This window comes from Centruroides vittatus, unplaced genomic scaffold (assembly GCF_030686945.1).
Source record: "Centruroides vittatus isolate TY-2023 unplaced genomic scaffold, ASM3068694v2 scaffold_386, whole genome shotgun sequence".
In the NCBI taxonomy this organism is placed as follows: Eukaryota; Metazoa; Arthropoda; class Arachnida; order Scorpiones; family Buthidae; genus Centruroides; species Centruroides vittatus.
This window is the reverse complement of record NW_027122706.1, coordinates 3,954,812-3,969,593: the sequence shown is the minus strand read 5'-3', so window position 1 is coordinate 3,969,593 and position 14,782 is coordinate 3,954,812. Positions and strand designations below refer to the sequence as shown.

At 30.3% G+C, this 14,782-nt stretch overlaps 1 protein-coding gene across 3 annotated transcripts in view; it reads right to left on the bottom strand.

Moving 5' to 3' along the window:
- The window catches only part of LOC136988703 (AP-3 complex subunit sigma-2-like), a 40,425-nt gene extending 27,008 nt beyond the window's left edge, over positions 1 to 13,417 (bottom strand). For all 3 annotated transcript variants that reach the window (XM_067286644.1, XM_067286643.1, XM_067286641.1), the window contains exons 1-3: positions 13,217 to 13,417; positions 4,677 to 4,768; positions 2,792 to 2,903 (exon numbers count right to left, since the gene is read on the bottom strand). In XM_067286644.1, coding sequence (XP_067142745.1) covers positions 2,792 to 2,903; positions 4,677 to 4,768; positions 13,217 to 13,285 — 273 coding nt within the window. In that variant the 5' untranslated portion in view covers positions 13,286 to 13,417. The remainder of the gene's footprint in view (positions 1 to 2,791; positions 2,904 to 4,676; positions 4,769 to 13,216) is intronic.
- Positions 13,418 to 14,782: the final 1,365 nt, after the last annotated feature.

Sequence of the window (14,782 nt, the reverse complement as noted above, 5' to 3'; positions counted from 1 at the left end):
TTTTTATACATAACATATATACAGTACAGTATTCAAATATGCTGAAAGTTTACCTGATGATAAAGATATTAGCATTAAAACCATTGTACCTGTACTTACCAGTCATCTATTTCAGATTAAAAACTAATTAAATAATCAGAAACTTCAGATATATTGTGTTTTCCTATGTTCTATGGTTTGCCATCATTCTCAATCTATTTCTCCTTAAAACTAAAAGGCAAACTTTTAAGTAAGCTGAGGCTAAGAAACGTGCTGGATACTGTACTCCGGAATTTCCTAATCAACATTACCAATATTAGTGTCTAAATACACATTTTATCTGAATACTGCAGGTGGTTTTTTTTTTATTCTTCTTACAATTTTACACTGAATTAACCAAAAAAAATTCAAATTAAAAAGGAATTTTTTTTACATTACTGTTATAAGAAATTCAAGGATCCAGAGAAAATATTCAAGTTATCTACAAATTCAAATTAAAAATGTTTGAATTATTCAAGTTCTACTGTATTATACATAGACAGAAAGAAAATTTTTGTAAGTTTTAAATATAAAGTTTTAAAAAAACACTGTTCCTGGTAATTATAGAGGTATATGGCTATCATCTTGTGTTTCGAAATTGTTTTGTATTATTTTGTATAGAAGACTGATTCGGTGGTTAGAAGTTAATAATATATTGCATGAGAATCAGGCAGGATTCCGAGCTAGTTATTCCACATTGGATAATATTTTTGTTTTGTACACGGTTATTCAGAAAACTTTTTTACGGAAACGGAGAAAGGTGTATGCTTTTTTTGTGGATTTATCTTCTGCGTTTGACAGAGTTTGTAGGAACTTGCTGTGGTCTAAGATGTTGTGTTATGGTTTCAGTTATAAATTTATATCTTTACTTGTTGCTTTGTATGAAAATTCCTCGTTTATGGTAAGAGTTGGAGGGAACTGTTCGCCATTAATGTTTTCTAAGACTGGTGTTAAGCAGGGCTGTATTTTGAGTCCAATCTTGTTTGGTATTTTTTTGAACGATCTCTTTGGTTTTATTAATTCTTCTGGTGATGGTATAGAAATAGATGGTTTCCAAATTAAAATACTAGCTTATGCAGACGATATTGTAATTTTATCTGACTCTGTGATTGGACTTCAAAGATTGATTGATAAATTCGCAATTTATTTAGATGAAAATGGTTTGAAATTGAATTTGAATAAGTCCAAGATTGTTGTTTTTCGAAGAGGAGGTAAGAGTGCCAGGGCAGATAAATGGTGGTTTAAGGGTTCTCCAATTCAAGTTGTCTCCAATTACAAATATTTGGGTGTTACATTTTCGTCTAATGGTTTATTCCATACGCATTACACTAATAAGAGAACTCATGCCAGATTATTGATGAATAAAATCATTCAGTTGGGGAGATCTGCCAAATTACGTAATCTGAGAGATTATTTACGTTTATTGAAAACTGTGGTTTTGCCCTCTTTGTTATATGCTTCAGAGATTTGGGGTTTTAATCTGACTAATGGTGATGGTATACAGACTGAATTTATTAAAAACTTATTTTATTTACCTCGTTGTACACCAGGTTATTTAATTATGATGGAATGTGCTTTGACCCCTATAAAACTTATAATATTTAGTAGGATAAGAAATTGGATTAATAGAATTTCTAAGCTCGATGATTATCGTCTGAGTAAGGTTTGTCTGAAATTTATTCTTAACAAAAAGTCTATAGATTGGACACGTTATCTTATTGATACATGCAATAATCATGGTATTAATTTTATTAATGATGATTTGGATCTAATGGACTGGTCTCTTCTCCTTGTAAACATTTTTGATAATTTTTTATATAATATAAATGAAAAAATAAATAAAAGCGTATATAATTGTTGGTATAAGAATTTGAATGTTACGTTTTTTGATAATTCTTTATATAATCAAGATGTTTCCCTTAATATTTTGTGTTTATTTATACAGGCTAGGTGTAATTCGTTAAACTTTTTAAATAATTACTCGAGAGAATTGTGTAACTTTTGTGTTGAGAAAGAAATTGTGGATGCCTGGCATATTCTGGCTAAATGTGGGCATCTTAAAGTGTTACGTAAAGAAATTTTTGGTTGCGAAGTTCTTACCAGGTCTTTTTTTCTTAAAATTTTATCAAAACCTTGTTATAAATTTAATGTATTTTGTTTTCTAAGAAAATCTGTTAAAATTTTGTTTTAGGGGGCGTGATTCCTCTACTATAAATCTAGCCTTGTTGCTGGTGCTGTTTGGGAGCATCTGTCAGTGCTGTGTCTTCGATACTAATTTTTTTCTATTTATAGGTAAGCATTTTGCCATTTTGGTTTCTTTTTTTTGGTATTTTGTATTATATTGACAGATGCTCCCGAACTTTAAACTTTATTTAATTACTGTATTTGATTTTGTAAATTTTATATAATTTATTTTACAACTAAATTGTTATTTATCATTGTACAATTTTGTTTGATTATGTTTATTGTATTTAAGTGTTTTGTTTTGGGAGATGGTTTTGCTCCCCGCATCAAGGAATAAAAATCCAGTATGCGTAATAAATAAATAAATAAAAAAACACACAACTTCAAAAATATTTAATAGTTTGAAAATGAACTAAAATTAAAATATTTCCTTATTATATTTAAACTTTTTACTTTTAAAACATCATACAAAATAAAAAAATGATGTTTTATTAATAACTAAGTACAAAGAGAAAATATTTAATTTATGTAAATTTATGTAATTTAAATAAATTTTATACATTAAAATTATTAATAATAAAATACTTACTTGAATAATATCTAGAATACCCAATTCACTTTCCGATGAATCAACACAAAATACAAAGTATAAAGTGGCATAATGTCTGTAAATTAACTTATAATCTGATCCTCCTATTAAACTGAAAATTAAAAGTTATCAAAGTTTTAAATAAAAAAAATAAAATTTTTCTGTTTTTCAAATTGGCTAAGAAAAATATCATATTTTCTTGATTCTAAGACACACTTTTTTATAGCATAATTTGCTTCTTGGATGACTATGTTAATTTTCTATTGGCTATTAATATGCTTTAAACCCAAACTTATAATCCAAAGACATTTGTGGTTGTTATGATAAGTTTTGGTTTAAGACATATTAATTAATAGCCAATTTACACTGAATTAACTAAATTATACCTTTTTTTTTTTTATACATTTTCAATGTACAGGTACTGTACATCTTAGAATCCATAAAGTCTTACATTTACAATAATCACAAGTGAACCACATGATGTGTTATACACCAATAATAGATGTTTTTGGATATAATATTTATATGTATAATTATGGTTAAATCACTTTAAATAAGCTTTGCTGGTAAAAAGTATTTAATTTAAACTTTTTAATTTTAAATTTTAATGTTAAAAAATCTTCAAGATATTAAAATGAGTAGCGAGTGCATCATGCATCAGAACATGGAAATAAAACTGTCAAATAGCATTTATATTGTTTTTTAACTTGTTACCTAACAAAATTTAATAAAATTTATTCTTTAAAACTTTTTTACTTTCATCAAAAACCTTAAAATTCATTATTATACTCATGGTACAGTATATCTTAGAATCAATAGTATCTTAGAATTGTGGAATTATATTATTATTAGTAAATATTTTTCTAACTTCTGTACAACAATGTATGGTATAACAATGTTATTGCAAACATTCTTATTCCTCCTTATTCTTATTCCATTTTTAAAATTCAATTAAAAATTAGCATATTACAGTATTTTAATTAAAAAAGAAAAAACAAAAATGTGAAACTAATTTTACTGATGGCATTACATATATTCATATTTGTTAAATTATTCATAAGTGATTAAACTATTTCCAAATTACTGGAAAATAGAAGAATTTATTTGGTTGGAATCATTATTCTTCTAAAAATTAAAAAAAAAATTCTATATTTATGTCAAAGATTACTTCAACTTTTTAAGCTAAAAAATAAATCTGTATGCATTAATGTATGCACACTTAATCATAAAAACATAGTTAAATAACTCCATTAGTTAGAAGCAAAAGTCTCTAAAAATGTAAAACAAATGACAAATGCCCACAGAACTTGTGCATTTTTACAGAACATATTTATTTTGGAGAATCCCTAAAGCATGCTTTCCATAAGTAATTATATTTTATTACTATTATTATTATTATTTTCTGACTTTTATTTTTGAAATATGATATATACTAGCTTTAACTAAATTTATATTAAAAAAGTTTGAATTAGCTATTTTTTAAACAATTTAAATGTGAATTTTAATGAAAATAGTAGTAGGTTTGAATTACTCAACATTTTCAATAGTGTATATATTGTATAGTTATAAATTAAATTTTTCAAATATTTTTATTAAAATTAATAATGGAAGAATTTTAAAACTAGTTAATCAAGATGGTCTAACATAATAAAATGTTATATGCAAAAATTAAAAATGCAACAAAAAAGAAAATATAATTACAATTTCATTCTTTTATACTGCAATAGAAATTTATAATTTTTTTTTAGTTGTTCTGAACAAATACAGTATTTTAAAAAATTTAATTATAACAACAGAACATAAATTATTATATTGTTTACTTCCACAGTTTATTTTTTAATCAATGCAGATAACTACAGTTATATTCTTTATATTTATCTCTTACCTTCCACCTTCTAGAAAGTTGCAAACATCATCATCTCTCTGTGATACAAGTTGGAATGTTTCAATCAAAATTTTTTGTTGTGCTTCTTCTGGCTATATTAAATGAATATTTTAAAATTAAATTAAATAATTTTACATGTAATCATATTCCTTTTATTATTGCAATATACAGTAAGACCCCGCTTAACGCTGCCTCTATTCATGCTGATTTGATATAATGCGGTCTGCTCGAACCCTTAAGGCAGGCTCAAAATTTACACTGATTCAAATTACCACGCATTTCATTGATTCATATATAATATGATTATTTACGAACATGAACCAATCAGCAAAACGTGACAATTCATCGTAGTGCTGTACTTCCCCTAAATTTATGTTTGTTTGGTGCAATTTTGGAAAAAATTTAACATCATGGATGCTATAGGAAATATCGACTTGGCTTGGCAAGAATTAACTGATAAATGCATGAATGGAATGTGGAAGAAGTTATGACTGAAAGTATCCAAGAATTCTCAACGAGAAGAGCTTATTGCTGTATCGTTAGGTTGATCAAACTCAACCTAATTGATACAGCAGGACTATGAAATGTAGACAAGCAGGATATTGAGAAGTTACTGCAGGTTTCTGGTGAGAGCCTTACCAATGACGACCTTCAAGAACTGGAAGAACAAGGAATTCATGTAGAACTGAAAAAGAGTGATTCTGAAAACAAAGAACCCAAAGAATTTCTCTACAGTTTTCCTTAGTAAAAGTTTGGTAATGATAACCAAAATTGTTGATCAAATTGTAGCAAATGATCCAAATTTTGAAAGGAGTGTGAAAGCAAAACGAGGCATGGCATTTTGGATGCTATCTTCTGCTACCAACATTTGCTTAAGAAAAGGAAAAAAGTGACAAATGAAACTACGCGACTTTATCACCAAAAAACAAGAATTTCAGATTAGCCAAAACTTTCATCACAAATAATGAACTTTACACTTCTGTGTGCATATGTTTATGTGTTATTTAACATATATTCTTAAGCAAACTAATATAAAAATAACTTAAAATTAAAGTACAATCTGTTTATTTTTGGTCGTGTGTTCCTCTTTTCCTATTTACTCTATATTAAAATGATCTCATTTAATGCTGTTTCATTTAGCGCTTTGTCATCTAGCAATGCATCCGTTGCATTAAGCGGGGTCTTACTATACATATGTCATTATTTAACAAGCACTAGCATTACTTAAATGCTTCTCATAAACTGGAACAGAGATCAATATACATGCCCAACCAACTATAAAAAGTATATAACCATATGCATATATTGATTAGTTAGATGCAAGACTAAAGCAGGTCTATAAAGACAGCTGAAAATATTTGTATAAAGAACTAAAGTGTTGCTGAAATTATTTTATGGTTTCTTCTTCTCATATAAGCACTGGCATATTCAAACTAATGTTTCTTGTTAAATAATAGAAAGGTTACTAACTCAATAGTATTTGTATGATTCATTCTATTAAAACTGTCATAACTATCAGTATACTTATATATAATGTACGTACTGGATAACCATAATATGAATAAAACGAACCTTTAACAATCCAGCAAATAAATTATTTTAATAATATAAAAACATTTTTGACTGGTTTTTTTAACGATCTTCTTCAGTTAACATAAAGTAGAACACTAAATAGAACGTAAATATGAAAAATAAATAACAAAAAATGTAGCTGTAGTCAATAAAATAACATAAATTAAGCCAAAAATGTTACTTAATAAAATATAATAAAATTTAAAAAAAAACAATGTCTCTTAACATTAAGCTCACAAGAGAACTGGTTGCATCAACCATAACGCTGGATACATTAGCTACTACATGGCAGCCTTTTTACGAGAATTAACGTTATTAAGAGAATAAACTAGCACCTTATATCACATATCGTTGAATTTTTCGAATGTGATGGGCCTGGCATGATGTTATAAAAGTGCTAGTATTATATTTTCAAATTTTTGTTCATTCACTGGAATTTTGGTACTTTCCGCATTTTTTGTAGAGTATTAAACTTAGTAGCGTGTTCTGTTTGTTCACTTAACTTGAAGTAAATAAGTACAATTACCTTTAAAATTACTAATAAATTATTAAATTTATAACAAGTGTGCATTTTATATTATATAATATTCGAAATGGATAATGTCACCTTAGAATCAGACAGTGATTCAGGTAGGTATTTATAAAATAAACTCTTATTTTGATACATTTCCTTCTACTTTGCGGAAAGTGGACTTACACTGCTTTCAAAGTAATTATATTTGTAATTTCATTAACTATGTAAATTTATATTGACAAAATGATGAAAATTTTGAAGGATTTTTTTGGGAACTGTTTGTAGATAAAAAGCTCATAGCAGATTGCATTCATTGTTATCATTAACTAACTTTTTGTCAAAAATGGACTTACACCACTTTCAAAGAAAACAGCTCATATAAGTAAGTGATTACAAAATGAAAGTAAAAGAATAATTTATTGCAAGAAAAACTATAAATGAAAAGAGGTTCTAGTACTCTGTTGGTCCACTTATAGTGTACTCTATGCAATACAATGAGCATGGAGGCATACAGGTGCCATATGGTATCCTTCAGAATGTCAGTCCATTGTTGCTGCAAGTGATCCTCTAGTTTGGCCTAACTCATAAGCTGTCCAACTTGGCATCCAAGATGATCCCAGACATGTTTTATTGGTGACAAATCAGGGAACCAAGCAGGCCAGGGAAGTGTGGCAATGTGACAGAAGCTGTCTTGTGACACTCTTGCTGTGTATGGTTGAGCACTGTCCTGTTGGAAAATGACTCTTGGTAGTCCTCCCATGAGAGGCAACACATGTGGCTACAAAATGTCACTAGCATACCACTGGGCTGTTATGGTCCATTGAATCACTACTAGAGGTGACCAGCTGTTATATTGATGGCACCCAGACCATCATACCATCTGTGGGGTGCTGTGCCACTCCAAAGCATAGGCAAGATTCAGGCGTTCACCATGAGGCCTCTAGACATGAACACAGCCATCGTCAGTGCTCAAACTGAATCTGGATTCAATGCTGTAGACAAGCCATTTCCATTCCATTGTGATCCAATCCAATCAGGAACAGCACCACTCCAAACAGAGGCAACGGTAGGTAGCTGTCAATAACAACACATGTAATCGCAGTTGTAATACCAAATGTTTCTCACCTGGGTCCCTCAAAATGGTATGGCCAGACACAGAGGCATGTAATGATGGTGCCACCCAAGTCCAGATAGCAGACAATGATACAGCTGGCCATGAGTATGCTTGTAGGAGGACCAGATGGACCTCTCAGCTAGTGGTCTGCCAAGGGCATCCTGAGCCTGAGCATCATATATATGAGCTCTCTCATCCACAGGTCCCTACACCTCCTCACAGTGTTGTCAGAACAGCCTAGGTGGTGGGCTATTCAGCAATTCTCAGCCAGATGATCCTTCTCCTCTCAAACTCTGTTAGCTGTTCATATGGTCTTTAATTGTGACATAAGGTCATCTCTAGTGATACAGCATCTCTCTGCAACAGGTAAACTACAGATAGGATGCTTTTATGTGCTTTTTTTATAGGCCAAGAGAGAGAGAGACACTTTAATGCCCTCTTCTGACATTAAGCAATGAGCCATCATGCTATAACTCTAATCATTTCCATATCTGCTTGAGACTTATCTGCGTGCCAAGTTTTGAAGTGATATGACGACAACTTCTTGGCGTGTAATTTTTATGGCAATGAGTTATATATATTTATTTATTTATTTGTATTTACTTTACATATTAAAATTATGAGAGATAAATCTGCAAACAAATAAATTCAATTTGCATACTGCCAATGAACTCAACTATGACATTTCCCTTTACTGTTGTTATGAGCCTTGAATGAAAAACTTCACAATTCATCTTTCAATTCATTTTACAATTTATTCAAAATGTATTTTATTTTTATATTTGATTCTTTTTGCCTTGTGGACACTAAGAGCACCTTTTCGCCATACCCATCACAGGATCAGCCAAGCCCACAATGGAAATGACCATGTTGTGACGACTATCCAGGAATAATTAGAGTTGCTGGGTTTGATCTCAGATCCTGAATGATAGTTGATGCCTTAACTGACTCAGTCATCCAGCCATGAAAATGCAATATTTAAGAAATAATATACCAATATTCAAATAGAGGAATTCCTTACTTTGTTGGTAGAAATGTTTGAGAGTATTAGTCAGTTATCTGAGAGTTAATAAATTACTAAAGGTTAAGGAATTGATGGGCAAATTTATTTTTATTACATTTAAAAATATAATACAAACAATAATGTATAATAAATATGTCAACTCTAATAACCTTAAATAGCTTTGCAGAGTATAGTTATCCACAAACGTTTTCGGCCCCTTAGGACCTTCTTCAGGTGGGATCTGAGTAGAGAGTGACCCTACGTTCTAAACTCCCGTTACGGATGCATTCCAACTCCCCGATTACTATACACATCTGGAGTGGGGGTTGGAATGCATCCGTAACGGGAGTTTAGAACGTAGGGTCACTCTCTACTCAGATCCCACCTGAAGAAGGTCCTAAGGGGCCGAAAACGTTTGTGGATAACTATACTCAGCGAAGCTATTTAAGGTTATTAGAGTTGACATATTTGTTATTGCTTCGTTTCCTAAGATGGGTTTTAATAATGTATAATAATTAATAACTTTAAATTTTAGTAAAATAAAACATAATTTTGGATTGTTTAATAAAAAAACATTAGTTTCTTTTGACTTATTTTATCCTATTTGTGATTTATTCTTATTTTGTATCAGTACAGAAAGAAAATCAGCAAATTAAATCTAATTTTAGAAAAATTAACCAGAAAAAAAACAAAAATTGGGAATCCATTATAAATTGTTTCAGTCAGCTATCAGCCATGTGTTGTTATATTTTTAATTAATATGTTAAAAAGTACGTTAATCTTTTAATTTTTTATCACATTTACAAAATTGTAACGTTTCAAGATCCAAATGAATTAAGATTTCAATTCAATGAGACAGAACACATTTCCACATAAATTTGAATCCATTGCTTAAAACATTACTTGAAGTGAAAAAGATATTCATATGAGAATATCTTTAATATTTCTGAGTTTTAGAATCAAAATTTCAAGTACTGGATGTCAGTAAACTACAGGTTGTCTGACAGAGAGAGAAACCCATTCTTATTTTAGGAAAATATATACAACCACATAATTTTCCCTAATTGGTAAGCAAAAAGATTTCTCATCCTTAAGAAATCTCAATAAGTAATGCACTTATGGTGCATTACTTATTGAGATTTACACATATGGAGAGAGATTCAATCTCTCTCAATGTGTTATGTAACATAGTGACAGTTCCAACTGTGTTTATTAGGTGGCCACCCTTTAATGTTTCAGTATCTGTGACATGTTCTTAATACATCAGATCTTTCACATAACTCCACAATAAAAAATCCAAAAGGCTTAGGTCAGGAGAGCAGGATGGAAACTGAATTGGTTCATCTTACCCCATCCATCAATTAGGAAAAACTTCATCCAATAGTTCTACTTGCAGCAATAGTTAGAACCCTCTTGTTGATACATGCTTCTCGTCCTTAATTACTTATATAATACTTTGTCAGTTTGGACATTCTTGTGAACTAGGACTTGTTACACTGACGGAAGAAAAACATACAATTTCAGATTAAAACATAATTAATGTAACATAAATCTATATGCCCCTACAACCCAGCATTTCATGCCAACCCCCCTCTTCAGCAAACATTACAATTTTCTACTTTAATATACCCATATATTTCTTTCTGGAATAGACTTTTAAACTGCTATTTTTCAAATTCTTTCAATGAAATTTATTGAATGTTTTCCTGTTTATTACAATGCAATTTCATTCACTTAAACAGCCTTTATTCATTAAATGAATTACCAATGCACCAACCATCCCACAGGGCAATTATCCACTTGTTCCTCCCTCAGTGTAACAAGTCCTAGTCCACAAGAATGTCCAATTACTAAAAACCGTGTGTTGATCCAATCTGAATACATAATTATTTTCGTAATCTGTCAGTTTTAAAATATTAGAATCTCTGATAAAATACAGGATGGCTGATATCCTTTATTCTAAAATATATAAAAAAGGAGTGACTAACAATAATCAATTAACCGGAGAGCAAATATCGATCTTTTACACTACGGTTAATTGGTTATTGTGAGTCGCTCCCTTTTTATATATTCATTCTGGGTAGTGCAGTTATGTATTGTAAAATATTCGATATTTAACAAATAGCTTTAGTTGACTTATTAAAAATAAAAATCAAATGATTCAAAAGATACAAAGAAATTATTGTAAATTCATTTTAATAAATATATCATTTTCATACTTTTGTCTCTAGAAGAAAAATTAGCAGTCTGAGATGTAATAATTTTTCTTTAACATAATGAATTAAATTTAATTACCTTTTTTTATTCTGCTATAAAGTCAATTTCATCTTATTTGAAATTAAGTAATATTAACATACATAAATTCATGAAACATATGAAAAATAAATATTTTTCATTTTACTGGGATTCAGAGTATAAGCAATTCTCTTACTTAATAATCACTAAAATATAGTGATTTGAAATGCATACATACTACAGTGTGAATAAATAATGTTACAAATACTTGCGTAGTTAATATAGTTACTGCGAGTCCAGACAATTGAAATTTGGAACAGAATATTGTACCAAAAGTTTTTGGTTTACAAATCAAGAAATAAGAAAATTAAATTTTTTTTTTAAATTATTTTTAATAAAAAAAATATTTACTAGTTATGTTCCATATATATGAGTGTATATATATATGTTATGGACGAAGTGATTAATCGGGCATTATGAATAATGCCCGATTAATCACTTTGTCCATAACATATTTGGTCATTATGAATAATGACCAAAAAGGGCATGCTGTGTGATAAATATTGATTAATTTATCGAATTGAGCGGTCATTATGAATACTGCTATCACCTAGTCGGGCAAAGTGATAATAATACATTGAGGAGTGATCATCCAACATAATCTAGCCAATCGGCACTTTGAGTTGTGCATGTGTATCGCGTTTAGTACCAAATTTTAAATTCTGTGAGATTTTAATTTGATTAAAAAACTCCACTTATTTCATTAAGAAATATTCATTTTTTGTGAATTATTTCAAAGTATTTTAAAAAGAACATGTAATCTTTTAAAACTAAGTACTATTAACTATATTAATTAAATGGTAAAATTTTACCTATAAGCGGTGATTGCAACTGTTTGTGCTCCTGACGGATTCCTCCAGAGGGGAGCCGCAGACTGGATGCCGATTATTTAACTAGATATTGATACGTGTGTTCAAGAACTACCATAAATAAATAACTAGTGACGTTAAACAATCGGTGGCCAGCTGGCAGCTCCCCTCTGGGAGGAATCCGTTGAGTGCACAAACAGTCATGACTGCCGCCAAATTCATATGCACAACTCAGATGCAAGTGCTGATTGACTAGTGCATGTCAGATGATCGCTCCTCAACATATTATTAAGTACAACAGACAACAAAAAATTTTAAAATCTCATTTATTTTGTATTAGATTCGCAATAACTTTATTGCATAAGATGTCCCCTCAAGAAATATTCAGATTCGCAAAAACTTTATTGCATAAGATGTCCCCTCAAGAATAAAATCGATCTGTCCGAGCGATTTGCTTGGACGAACACGAACACTCTGTCGTTTCGTTTTCGTTGGTCCACCCTGTATATATATACAGGAAGAGGGTGAAAAAGTAGGTATACAGTTGAGAGTCTGAGAAATACAAATGATTGGTGTACATTATTATTATTTTTATCATCTTTTATTGGTTCATATTCCTTATTTGTGATTTAATTTGTATATAAAAATGTTAACAAATACTCCTATTTTTTCCCTGTATGTTTTTTTCCCATAATAACAACCGTATACCTACTTTTGTACCCTCCTGTATATATATATTTGGTTGGAACAGGGTCTTATATTTGTGAGGAAGCTGAAGCTTTCTCAAAGCAAGACAAAAACCATATTCCTTTGTGGTAAAATTTGAACAATTAGCTACCTGAATTAAGCATTTAATACAGATAATAACATGGAGTAAGTAACCCATGGGGTAATACCAGACAGTTGTTTCCATATATTTTTGAAACATTTTTCTAAAGTAATATATAAAACAATGCAGCATATACATATATTTAATTTAACTCCAAACAGCTGTAAATTTCCAAGAAACTATATATAATCCAGAAATATTTAAGTTCATTAAATATATTGGGAAAAATTTTCAAGTAATTATAGAAATGAAAAAATATCGACTCTAAAAAAATTTCCAAACTCTCTATTAATATTGGTTTTAGGTTGCAGTTTTTATAACAATAATATTATATATATTTTTAATATATAAATATCTTTCCGACATTGAAAATAACTTAACAGCTGATCACTGTTTATACTCACATAATGTTGATAAAATTTAGTGAGCCGAGGCTTTCCACTGTTGTTGAATATTAGAATTGCCTTGATCATGATGTACGTTTAATAAAAATTAATTATTACATAAAATTTAGTTTGATGCAACCGAACATTATCTTTATCTTTCCGTAACTAGCACATGACCAACTACACCGAAGCTCTTTGCAGAATCAACCGGAAACGTTCCTCAAACTGAACCGGAAAATGAATTAACAGCGACACCTGAAATTGTCAGTTTATTTATAAGTTTTTTTTTTTTTTCTAAATTGAAAAAGCTTTTAAAAATATACTTTATTGTTATATTAAAAATAAGTTCGCAATTTACTATATTAGTGTTTTAACGGTGTACTTTTTTAAGTTTGAATTATAATTTTTTAATTATCTCTATAGTATGTCAGGTCCCTTTTTTTTTTTTTTTTTTTTTAACTCTTTCCGCCCTGTGGGCACTAAGAGGGCCTCTTTTAGTAGGCCCATTATGGGTTCGGCCAGGCCCACAATGGGGCGACCGGGTGGTGAGGGACGGGGCCCGACATATCCGAACGGACCACCCCCCGAAAAATTCCTGGGGATTATTCGACCCGTTCGGATTCGATCCCGGGTCCCCCAGAGCGGTAGGCTGCCACCTTTACCGCTCGGCCATCCGGCCGTCTATGTCAGGTCCCTCCCTCACCACCCGGTTGCCTTATTGTAGTTCTGGGGAAACCCATAATGCGCTTGCTAAAAAGAAGCCTTCCTTTCAGCAAGCTCATTACCGGTTCGGCCAAGCCTACAATGGGGAGGTGGTGGTGAGAGATGGGGCATACCTGAACGAACCACGCAGAAATATTGCTAGACCTGTCCGGATGTGATTCCGTAGGCGATATTAACGGTGTAACGTAGGCTGCCATCTTAGCCGCTCGACCATCCGTCTGTCTTCTAGTAAAGATTATGTATTTATGCAATGTTTTGAATGAATGAAAATAATGCATTATCACTGATATACGTGTCTTCATTAATGTATTAACTACAAAAAAGAATTAAATAAAGAAAGGTCCCTGTGGTAAAAAAAAAAAATAATTTAGAAAAGAAAATAAAAAACGAAGCACGATTTCAGATATTAATATATTTATATAATTGTATTAACAATATTATATGAATTGCTATGATGTTATATAGAATAAATACAATAAAAATTTGACCGAAATAGAATTCGCTTGTGCCAACGATAGATCTGACACCTAGCGGTATTAGCGCGAACTACATAATGGCGGCTGCTATGGGTATAAAGTATTGATAGTTTGTTAGAATAGAAAGTGTTCACCCTATCTAATATAGGCCATCGTCAGGTTTAATATTATAAATGTTCCAAAATGGAACGTACCGTTTTCGAATATTTTACATATTTAAAATTCAAAAAATAATTTAACTTTAAAATAAATTGAAAGAAGTGTGTATATTAAATAAATAAATAAACAAATAAAACATAGAAAACAAAGCTAAGTAGAAAGAAATGATTTAAGGGTTTTTAAGTGCCATTTTTTTTTCTATTATATATTTCCACGCTGTTGGAAG